This window comes from Polyodon spathula, chromosome 25 (assembly GCF_017654505.1).
Source record: "Polyodon spathula isolate WHYD16114869_AA chromosome 25, ASM1765450v1, whole genome shotgun sequence".
NCBI classification, from domain to species: domain Eukaryota; kingdom Metazoa; phylum Chordata; class Actinopteri; order Acipenseriformes; family Polyodontidae; genus Polyodon; species Polyodon spathula.
This window is the reverse complement of record NC_054558.1, coordinates 17,593,437-17,605,296: the sequence shown is the minus strand read 5'-3', so window position 1 is coordinate 17,605,296 and position 11,860 is coordinate 17,593,437. Positions and strand designations below refer to the sequence as shown.

At 41.7% G+C, this 11,860-nt stretch overlaps 1 protein-coding gene across 1 annotated transcript in view; it reads right to left on the bottom strand.

Moving 5' to 3' along the window:
* Positions 1–11,860, bottom strand: part of LOC121300078 (protein phosphatase PTC7 homolog) — a 17,093-nt gene extending 5,233 nt beyond the window's left edge. The window contains exons 1-5 of the mRNA XM_041228461.1: positions 11,282–11,860; positions 3,175–3,354; positions 1,243–1,441; positions 310–433; positions 37–166 (exon numbers count right to left, since the gene is read on the bottom strand). Of these exons, the coding sequence (XP_041084395.1) occupies positions 37–166; positions 310–433; positions 1,243–1,441; positions 3,175–3,354; positions 11,282–11,483 (835 nt within the window). The 5' untranslated portion in view covers positions 11,484–11,860. The remainder of the gene's footprint in view (positions 1–36; positions 167–309; positions 434–1,242; positions 1,442–3,174; positions 3,355–11,281) is intronic.

Sequence of the window (11,860 nt, the reverse complement as noted above, 5' to 3'; positions counted from 1 at the left end):
CCTTTGTAGGATTCACTTTACTGGAGTCAGGCTTACCTCGTACATTCAGTCCATTGTCACACGCAAACTGTGCAAAAGGCGACATGTAATTTGGATCATAGGCTAGCTCGTGGGCCTGCTCTGCGATGCTCCTGGCAGTCTGCTGTATACTCTCATAGTTAGTATTCTGCAAAAAAAATCCAATCCATAAAACAATACATTCAAACACAAAACATCTGCTGCAAGAGTTTTCCAAAAGTCAAGCCATTTAAAATCCTTCAGTAAAATATAATTATTTGTATTATCATTTTAATTATAAAAAGGCTATACCTTCAGCTTTTTTAATTCTTGTAGGATCATATAATCTGGCATGTTGTCAAAAAGTCCATCGGTTGCCGTCAGGATAATATCGCCCAGCTGGACATCAAAAGAGGAGCTATCGGCAGCTTCAGGGCTGGGGATGGAGAAAGTATAGCAGAACGTGGCGAAAAGTCTGGCACTGACACACCGTGCAAACAAAACCTGAGACTTGAAGTCAGAAACGACAGGAGACTGGTTCCAAGGACGCGTCACCACTTCGATTCCAGCACAGAACACACACATCAAAAATAATCAGTATACTGTGACAAATACAAGATTCTGAAATAAGTACATGATGTTGAATTTGCATGTGGCCGGAATAAAACATAAAAAGAAGAAATGACTGCATGCCATCAGAAGTTCAAAACTGGGCTTGAGTTTGCAGCCAGACTCTAAAGGAGGGGGTTGACCCGAGTGTCACCTGAAAAAAGAGGATTAACCTTGCTCCTCCCTACAGCCCACACACTGGAAATCCCTTCCTGCTGAAACTGGAAAATCAAGATCACTAATTCCAGGTCTTTGTGTTACAGCAGGTCGGGGGACTCGAACCAGATCCAGCCCAAATCAGGATTTCACACAATCTTAAACACTGCACTGAAAATAATAGGGCCAACATCAAGTAATACAGTGATCTGCACTTGTGTATACTCCAAGATCACTGAATCTACATGGCATGTGAAATATTCCCAGGAGATTGTGCCTTTTCTGTGTCAGAGTGCAAGTCACAAGGAGAACCACTCTGGATAGACTGCAGTGACCAGCCTTTTTCCAAGGTATTATTTATTTATTTTAAAATGACCTGCAGGAACATATTCTGCATTCTAAATACAATATAAGTAAGGTCCGAAATACATTTCAACATTCACTCAGACACCACCTGAGAGGAAAGCGAGTGTCCCTCACCTGTCGCTCAGGACAGCCCCCACAGCCTCGGGCGGGGCGATGGACAGCTGGAAGGGGGTGTTGAAGTAGTGCTGCTGCTCGTCCGATCGATGCACCACCTCGCCCTCCCTCACCACCAGGAAACCAGAGTCCCCCAGGTTAGCTGTGTGCAGCTGATGACTGCGCCTGTCCAGCACCACAATGCATGCCGTGCTGCTCCCTGCAACACACACACGTCAGCCAAGATGAAAGGCTTGCCTGGGGGCTGTAGCCACCCCACTGGGGGACAGAGCCCAGAGGATAGCCAACATTTGGGAAGTGGATTGAAAATGAAATACTAAAATTGAAACGGGGGGGGGGCGACATAAACCAAACATAAACCACAAGTGTCAGTTTCCAGGAAACTCTAACCCTTCACGCTTTATTATTTATTTATTGCAGATACTTGCTTGCTTTAAAATTGTAATATTAATAAGGTTATGTTCCAAGGGTCAGAAATAGAAGGCTGTGTTGACGGCTGGACGTGGACATGGAAAAAAGAAAACAGGCGCTGTGCACGGGACTGCTGGGTAGCCTTACAAGAATGCGTCAGACATGCAAGGCAAAGTGAGTTCGTTCTGGATTACACAGATCTGTTTAGGAAAGCAGCAGCAAGGTCTAACGATCAAAAGGCACAGCCAGAATATTCATGGTTTCAAGCCAGCCCAGTCACAACTAGCTGTGCACAACCTTGTTAGGAAAGTCACTTGAACTCCTTGTGCCTCAAGCCATAAGCAGCTGGAAAAGACAGTGCAGGACACCAATGGAATCACTGCATGTGTAGGTATATACAGTATAGATAGATAGATGCATACAGACAGACCGACTGATAGAGACATATAGGATTGGATTTCTTATCTGAACTCTAAAATAATAACTGCTGGGATTAAATATAAGCATGACCTTTCCATCACAGCAAATCAGTCATCATCACACTGCTGGTGCACAGCACAGGGTGGGAATCCTCTCAGTATCCAGCCCACCTCTTAAACACACAGTGGGAGACGTGTGATCTCTGCTTCTGCCATCAAAGCAATCTATTGCTGACTTTCTGAACCTTAATCTCTTCTCTACAACCCTTTTTAGAGTTTCCAAACAACAAGCAATAAAATCTAATTGGCAAGATGTCCTTCATATAACTTTCATCCAGTTTTGCTCATATTTTAAAGCTTGGGATTGAAAGCTTAAACAAGAAAGTACATTTTACTGCAGCAAAGGAAAGCTCAACTTGGCTTGTACTTGGATCTAGGTTTTTTTTGTACAAACAGATGGCAGGATTCATTGAGGGGGTGCGCTGGAAACACCCCGTCTACCAGTGTAATGGTCATGGGTTATTTCCATCACGCCCATTAGTTGCATCACTGGTTTTACTTTATTAGAAACAGTGCTGCAAATTCTAGGAGTCATCCAAGTGATTTTGGTTATTTCAGCCAGCAAGCAAAAGGGTTTCACAAATAAGCCAACATTGCAGAGCTAAGTGAAGACATAAAATATGTAACCAAAAACTGGTATGTAGCCAGAGATGGTATGTAGCAACACTTCGCCGCCCTCTTAAAACTTGTTTCCTCAGGCACAGCAACAACATGAAAAGAATGAGCTCCAGGCTTCACTGTGCCGCACCCTGCTGCCAGCAAGTCACGCAGAGGAAATGTACTGCTGGAGCAAGATGAATGGAATCATCACACAAACGGAATTCTTTCACCACTGTTAACCAAAGCCAGCTGGGAATAAAAGAACATTTTAACCTCTTCTCCCTCTTTGTCTTCAAAATCAAATTTTTAAGCTAATCCACAATTATGTTCATTTTACCCTAATTCCTAGTCCAATTTCCTCGATTCTTTCACAGTGTCGGTACAGCAGGTATTGGACAGTCCAGTTGTTTTTTTGTAGGGGCCCCCCCTGTCCCATACCTACCCAATAGAGGAACTTTGTTCTGTAACAGTTCATAGTAGCCGGTGGTGAGGATTCCCACAGGACTGCTCGGCATGAACCTGCCTTCCTTCACCAGACGCTCACATGTTCGCATCAGAGTCCCTGAGAACTGAGAGGGGTCGACGCCATAGTCCCTCCACCCCCCCACGCCATCTGCCACACCTGAAACATACAGGTCAGGAAGACAAAGGGTTACTATTGAAAACAGACGGAAACACACGCATACACACCACTCTGCAGTCATGTCAGTTACTCCTAATGAATATTTTATTATAAAATGAGACCATGAGTCTTATATTGTTGCAGTTTTGCATACCAAAATACACTCACTTACAAGAGATGGCAGTTCTCCTAACTTTGGTACACAGATGGGGTATGAATTCGAAAGCGTTTAAACCCAACCTTGTTCAACAGTGAAATGCGAGCGCAAGTACTGAATACAAACCAAAACATAACCTCAGAACCATTTTAAAACACTTAACTTTTTCAAATTGGCCCGTGTCTAATTTAACCTATTTGTTTTTCACCCTCAGTTTTAGAAATTCAAAATCAATTACTGTATTCATGAATTCAGAACATACTATAAAATTAGACTACCGCGATACTATAAAGGAACAAGCCAATTGACGTAAATTAGACAACCAATTACTGTGCTCATCCAGTTAAGGGGTCTTGCATGTATGTTGGCCTTTGTTAAAATCAATCAAAATGTTAAGCAAGATGCTTACGGATAGGCGAGCAGACGAATGCCTGTGTAACAATGAATACGCGTGCTGAAACAGTCTTCTTGACCCAGTTTTTTTTCTGCATTCAAAGGGGTGATCTCAGGACACACCACTCTTTTTGAAATACACATTTCAATTAATTTGATTGGCTTCTCAAAGCTGCAGTTTAATGAAAAAAAAAAAAAAAAAAAAAAAAAAAAAACTTAAAGCTGCTATAACATCCTTCGTGAAAAGATACCCCCACGGTTTTGCTCATGTGCTCAGTGCCAGGATTTTGGAGCTGACTCACTCTTGTTGAAATGTATGGTGGAATCTGTATTTAGCTTGCCAGTTCAGTGATAAACAACAGTATTCAGAACAATTCTAAACTGGGCTCCCAGTCTACTTCACAAATCACTGCGCTGCAACCTCAAATCTTAAAACATGCCTTCAATATAGATTAGGCTTGGAGTCAGGCACACTGCCAGCTCACCTTTCACATCAATATGACAGCAACCATCAAGACTTAAATGCGCAGATGCTGCAATGCAGCAGCGATTCTTCAATTTGGTTTGCAGGAGGGGAAAAAGGAGCACCCTGTGCTGCAATTAAACGTCAGATTCAACCATTACATGCACTTTCATTGACATTCTTCCCAGACGTCTTCTACAGCACCACATTTCACAAACGTTCATGCCTCTCATCACCCTGGCTAAATTCCGAGGCTAAAAAGAAGGCTCTAGTTGACAGTTATTGATAGCTGGGGTTTCATTACTGGAAGGCAAAACACACACAGGGTTTCTAGTCCAGCTCGCCAGCAAAATTGCAATTAGTCATGGAAACCCTACACTGCAGATATTTAATTACTCTCATTACATTGCGTGAATGGGCCACCCTCCCCATGGGACCTCCAGCCAAGATCGACAACTTGTCACAGCCAGGTCAAGCAACTGCATTACTAGGGGTGGGTTAGAGTATTCAAAATAATTGCTCGAGCAATAATTTATTACTAGAGTACTCAAAAAATTTTTAATAATATCTCTTCACGAATGCAAGTTCAATATATTGCAGCGACCCGGTCAGTTCAGGTTGGCAGACTTGTTCCATCTGGTGCTGGGCATTCACGTTATCTGTTCCGGGGTGGGACCATACCACTAGTTGTTTCGGTAGTGTGTGTGTGTGCCTCTGTTGGGTGCTGCCAATGTCATCTAGACACCCTTGCTCTGCCCCTCCCCCCATGAGAGCAGTGGTCCGCTCGCTTCTCTGTGCAATGGGACTGACACAGCCGGAGCGTGTGTGTGTGTGTGTGTGGAATAGAGCGAGCGAGAAAGTAAGTGAGTTTTTAGGATAGAGACAGGAGGTCCTAACTTGTTATAACATAAAACGAGACACCAGGCCTGTGGTTGGTCCTGACAAAGCATCGGACCCTGCGGACTGTAAAGTATGTTTGAGACGCAGTGCGAATCCAAGTAAGTGCCTCCCAGGCTTGAGTTATAAAAAATTCAGTGTTTCGTTACAATATTTTAATCGGTCCTCTTTCCTTAACACCTGCCTAACTCCAAAAGTGACAGATATTGAGTTCGCGTTTCAGACGCTCAATCTCACTCCATACACCGACGGTCAAGACCACTGGAGAAGTATTTATGGGTCTGCATAAATAAGACTCATCTAAATATAGATAAATAGATATATATATATATATATATATATATACTATATATATATATATATATATATATACACACACACACACACACACACACACACACACACACACACACACATAATCCTGTTATCTCATCTGGACCTGGAAGCCTGGCATCAATTCCTTCATTTTGTACAAAGAATGTACAATGGCTAAATTCCGAGGAAAATATCAGTAGGAGTGATTTCACTTTCGTTTTTACAGATTTGTATGTACATATAACCTGTTTTATTATTATTGCGTGAATGGGCCACCCTCCCCAATTTTCATTTTTTGAAGTAGTGTTTTATATGTGGCAAGTTAGAAAATAAACCTTTTTATGTTTAATTGTTCATTTAAATACAGCATTTCGGCTGTGCAGATGTTTGATATGATATGTTTGAGTTGTATCCGATAGTTTGTCTTTCATTTTAATATGATGTTGTTTAAAATGTAACCATGATAAATGACTACCGGTGGTGGTTATAGGTATGAGTATAACCGCGGCAGTTCTAGTGTTAAAGTGGTAATGTTTGTGGCACATCTGTAGAATAATATTGTCTTGTGTTTGGTTAGAGTACTCTAAATCTAACACCCGAGTACTAAATTACTCGAAATTCCCATTTCTGCCATGAGAGCAGTGGTCCGCTCGCTTCTCTGTGCAATGGGCAAGCTATGCACGACCTGACTATTCCTGAACACCACACAATGCATTTACCAGACCAGGGTTTCTAAACTACTACACAGGAGAAGAGAACATTGCACAACCGAAGAATTAATCCTGGACTGAAATGTTTTCAGGAATCGAGCAGCACAAAAAAAAAAAAAATCAATTTCTGTACTGGAGACAAACGTAACTTAACCATTCACTGAAAACTATGACCTGTGCCAGGACTTTCCTGGAAAAAAAAAAAGAAACAAATCTATTGGAACTAGGAGGCCATGTCAATGTTTCACCAGGTAATACACACAGAATTTTAACACCGGGCAAGGTGAAATCTAGACATGCACCAGCATCTCTGGGAGGGATGGATCCAAATCAACAGACAGCTGTCCAAAATCTGGCACTGGGAACCTCTGACACAGTCTCAGTGCCAGAGGCAAAGGGTTATACACTCTCATTGGCCAGTGTATTGAAACTCATACCACACCTCTGGTCTACGGCTGCACAAGAGCTGTGAAAATGAAGAGTACTTTCTGGCAGTGCCAGTTTCAGGAATACCAAAATTAAAATCAGGATATAATTACCATTCATATCTTAATAAATATGAAAATGACACTAATTTAAGAAAAAAAAAAAAAAAGTGACAAACCACGACAGCCACTCTGAGCCCACTAACCTCGGACATCTTCATCTCTGCTGCAAATTGGGACGCCATTTTAAGCAGCTTTCTTCCTAATTTGGACATAACCTTTCAGCCATTGCTTTCCAAAATGGAGTGCAGTTAAGGAGTAGGCAGCCCAGCAGTGACTCAAAAGCGAGTGGCAGCAGGGAGCTTCAATAGACTTCATCACTGCAGTAAAGAGAGTGCTAGCAGGGGGCTTCAATAGACTCCATGACTGGAGCGCCACACCTGTATAAGGGCCAGTATTGCTTTTCGTTAGCCTTCTTGGCCTATGACTTCAATCAGAAGATTGCTTAAACTTTTAATATTTAAGCAGGAAGATCCGTGTAAAAATAATGTATAGAAAGGTTAAATGTTCAGTTGATATTATGAAGCAATTTGTCAAAGCTATGTCCAAATGTTTTGCATCCCCTTAAATTTTAGGATTGAAACATTTAAAAAACACCTCTATGAACATAATTCAGATCTTTTATTTAACAGTGCAAAAGTCCACTAGAAGCCATAATAGTCTTACAGTACTTCGTGTTAGATTTTGAAACGTCACATTTAATTTGTGAATTTGTTGTTAAGTATAAGGAAAACTACGAAGCAGTATGTCATTCAATATGTTAACATAACACTATTCGGCAGGTTTCATTTGAGAATTTTGCTGGGAACTGTCTACAATTACAGCAGTTTTACATAACAAGAAACAGGATTAGGAAGCGAAAACAATGTAAAGCTTTATTAGCAGCTCACGGGTCTGAGATTGCATTCTCCTTAAATGACCATGCCTCGGAATAATATCACTCAGCTGCACAGGACACTCCCAAGAGAACACCCCTCCGATACGAGCCTGACAGCCTTTTTCCAGAAATGGCAATCCTGCAGTATTGTTTCACAGAGAACAATCCAACAACAAACTCCATGACCATACAAGGAATCATGCTAAAATACGCCTTTTGCTCAAAAACACATTTCATGCAAATGACATGTACTTGTGATTAGCAGGCATGAAAACTAACAAAAACAGCTGTCTATCTCAGAGCTGACAGCAGGACACGGGCAGTATTTATATCTAGGTATGGCACCTCCACACGACCAAACAGGATCTGGAAATAGAAAGACGTTTTAGCTCAAAAACAAAACCTTCCTTTTGAATATGCATTTTGCTTTACGTTGACAATTGCAACGATACATCCTAGGACTTCTGAAAATGGATTTAAAAAACTTGGTTCAAAGCACCCCTTTAATAAGTGCTATTGTTACAATTACGTAAAGAATTTTTTTACTTCAAATGGTGCAAGGCAGAGCTCTACCACCACGTTTTTAATGTATTGATTCCCCCTGTGCCTCAATCAGTGTTTTTTAGTTTGCTGGAAAAGGATTTGGAGGGAATACTTACAGATCTGATATTTTCAGTCACATCAGGCTGCTTTTCACTAGAATGTCCGTCTGAGGCACTGACTGCCTAAATAATTAGGAAACACCATATTCAAGCCAGATTTGGTTTATAATGTTAGATGGCAGAAAGTAGCCGAGAAGAATCCCTTGCCATCAGGTGCCTCTCTCTTACACCTCGCTTCCAGTCATTCAGGAAGTTTCAGATTTTAATTTAAAATGACGGTAGTGTTTGTCTCCAATTAGAGAAGGAACATATAATTGCCCAGGTCTCGCAAGTTGTAGCCTACTTCTGTAATGTCCTGTTGCAGTGTTTAGCAAATGGTTCCTGGAACCTTACTCAGCTTTTGAGAATGTTGCCTTACCTTGGCACATGTTGATCATTGAATTAGAGAATACGCCCTGCCTTGGTACAAATTATGTTTAATTTTGAAAATACCTTAACAGCATGCATTTTATTTCTTACTGTTTGCAACTCTTATCCCACTTTTTTTTTTATGATTTTGAAATAAATGGACACAAAACTAAAAAGGCAACATGCATAACATAAATCCCATCCCATTTATTCATTATTTAAATTGCCAGCTGGTATGGTAGCAGACCGGTCATTGTTTCATGCGCAGAGGAATAGAGGTATTTGATAGTTTAGTATTGTTCAATAAAAGACTCTCCGGATTTCATTTCTACTCTACATAACAAGCACAGTGCTATCTGCCTACAACTGTGAAGCCAAATATCAATTTGTCTGCATAATACAAAACAAGAAAATATATTCTAACAAATGTTCCAGAAGAAATTGGACGGGAATTGGGATGTAAAATGCCAGCGTGGGTCTCATTGTCAGTGTTGCATTAGTGTTCTGACAGCGTGCCATGCAAGACTGTTGTAATCTGCAATCAGATCTTGCCAGTCTCAAACGCATTCTTCCAGGCTGAAAAGTTTCATTTAAAAAGACCTATTTATGCAGCAGGCGCTGATCAAAATCACTTGCGTGTGACTAGTAACCTCCTGTGAAAAAATATTTCATTTTTATGTGAACGGGTAACAAATCACAGTGACAGGATTAACGGGAAGTCATTTATTTTGCATTAAAAATAAAACATAATAAAAAATAATAAAGTGCCATGCTGTCTGCAGCAGAACCTGGCAACAGAACCACATTTCAAAACTGCACTGCTCTCAGAATCAAACTAAGCACTCTAATAAAAAGAAAGGCTGGCAGGAGGTTAGGATGAATCATCCAGGAACACTGTGTACTCTTCTGAAAACAGCAGTGCAGCTCAAGCAATCAGAACACAATGCGCAGCTAGGGTGACTAGTTACCATTTTAATTGCTGCAGGGGTATGTGCGTGAGCGTGTGTGTGTGTGTGTGTGTGTGTTGGGTGAGGGTTAACTTTATAATACTGTAATGGTTCCCATCTTGAATACTTGACTGGACAGAGTTCTAATTTGGAATGATAAAAAGCAGACACCTATATGACCTTGAGGTAATGGCTATGTCTCTGGAATGCAGGCTGGGCAGCAGCACAGCTTAATACAGGAGCCTCACTGGGTTTCCTCTCTGGAATCCTCACAATGAGCATGGTGCTCTGAACATCCCTGGTGGACACTTCACAGGACCAAACTCCTCAGCACAACTGGCAGACCGAATGAGAGGCCCATGGTAGAGTATAGAGGCTTGCAGAGCCAGGAGGGGTAATCTGTCCTGGCACTATACCTGGCTAGGCATGCCTCACATTGTCCCTCACCTGTCCTGAGCAATAAATTCAAAAGCATGCGTCACTGAAGCATTTGAAGGTTATTAGTTACAAACACTGGGCTGAACAACATATCTTGTTTGAGATAACGGAACTGAGGTTTTTCCAAAGGACCTAAATATTGGCTATTTAGTTCTATTTCCACTTTTAAAGTCATGCTTGACCATTTTTAGTTTGGACTTCATTTTCCACAGGACACACTGCAAACATGTGCATTGCAACACAGTTTTTGAAAACGCGACATTGGCAACATGGCTGCCCCCATTGCGTGACCACTCTGACCTTTAAAACATCAAACACAGTGAGATTTACCTTACATCCACCCCTGGCTCGATACGTTCCCACCGGCGTGTTATGTAATGTGTTCGCAATTTCTGAAATGAGGTTCATTTATATATATATATATATATATATATATATATATATATATATATATATATATATATATATATATATATAGACACACACACACACACACACGATCGCTGTATTAGATAAAACAAAACAAAAACGTCATGTTGCCATGGCCGTAAAACAACACAAACGAACGTGAGCAACAGGAGACGGGTTTGGACACAACATATTTTTCAGTCAATGGGCATTTGTATTAGGACGAATACTGTTGCGTTTATACGAAACACACCGGCCGGCAGTTCAACCATTTCATGAAAAGCGGGCACACTGTGGCCGCTAGTCTTGCCCTAATCCCAGGGCTTCCTCGCTATCTAGGTAAAGGGTCACACTTCTGCAGTATCACGCCGGGCTTCATATTGTCTGCAAGGGGGCTTTGTGATTGAAGTAACAAGCAATCCTCTGTTCTAAGTGGGGAAAACGCAGCGAGGACACGCTGTAGACATCTGAATCTGTTTAAACAACAATTACTAATGTAATTTGCAGTTGGATTGAGTATCACTAGCAATGACAGTTGCCACCAAGTTAGTCCACAGACAATCAACTTGCATGAACTCATCGTCGCTGAAAAACACGCGAATAAAATGCAACCACAACGAGCTACATTTGCACCAACTGCTATTTACATTATTGTATTGTTAGACTGAATTAAGAAAACTAAAGCGGCATCTGGTCTTTACAACAAAGGCCACAGTACAGCAGTGTGTGGTGTGCAACAAAGAGAGCGAATCGTATAGCCGTTCATAAGAACATTCATTCTGGGCACATTTACATTCAGTACAGTGGACAATGCGATCGAGACTTACCTAAGACATCTGCAGATCTATGTCGGGCAATGAAGCAGGCGTCATCCCCGTAACACATCCCTTTCTTCAAAATACCCTTCCGAAAATGCTTTCCGAAGCCGCAGCTTGCTGTAACCAGGCTGTAATCCCGGCTGTCTGTTTGGGAAAGTCCGCCCAGGACAGCCCTGGCAACCAGTCTGCCATAGGAAAGTAAGGAGAACATCCCCCCCCTTGCAAAAATAACAATACTCTGCGCAGATAGCACTACACAAGTCACCACTCTTCGCTTCCTCCCTGACACTCACTTACTACTACTGTCTCAGTCTCAGCACCCCCTCATGCAGTTACCACGCACAAAAAAAAAAAAAAAAAAAAAAAAACAGAAAAAGGGAAAAGTCAACCACCGCTTCTCGGTTCCGATTCTGCAGAAGGACGTGTTCTTGTGTTTTCGTTTGAAATACGCCTGCCTTGCAGATTCGCGGCTGTTCTTTATTGTCTTGCAAGTTTAACAGAGCCGGCTCCTTCCAGGTGCTCCACACCTTTCCGCCATCTTTCCCCTTCTCGGCAAGAGGTGCAAACACTCAGTATACGCGACATCCC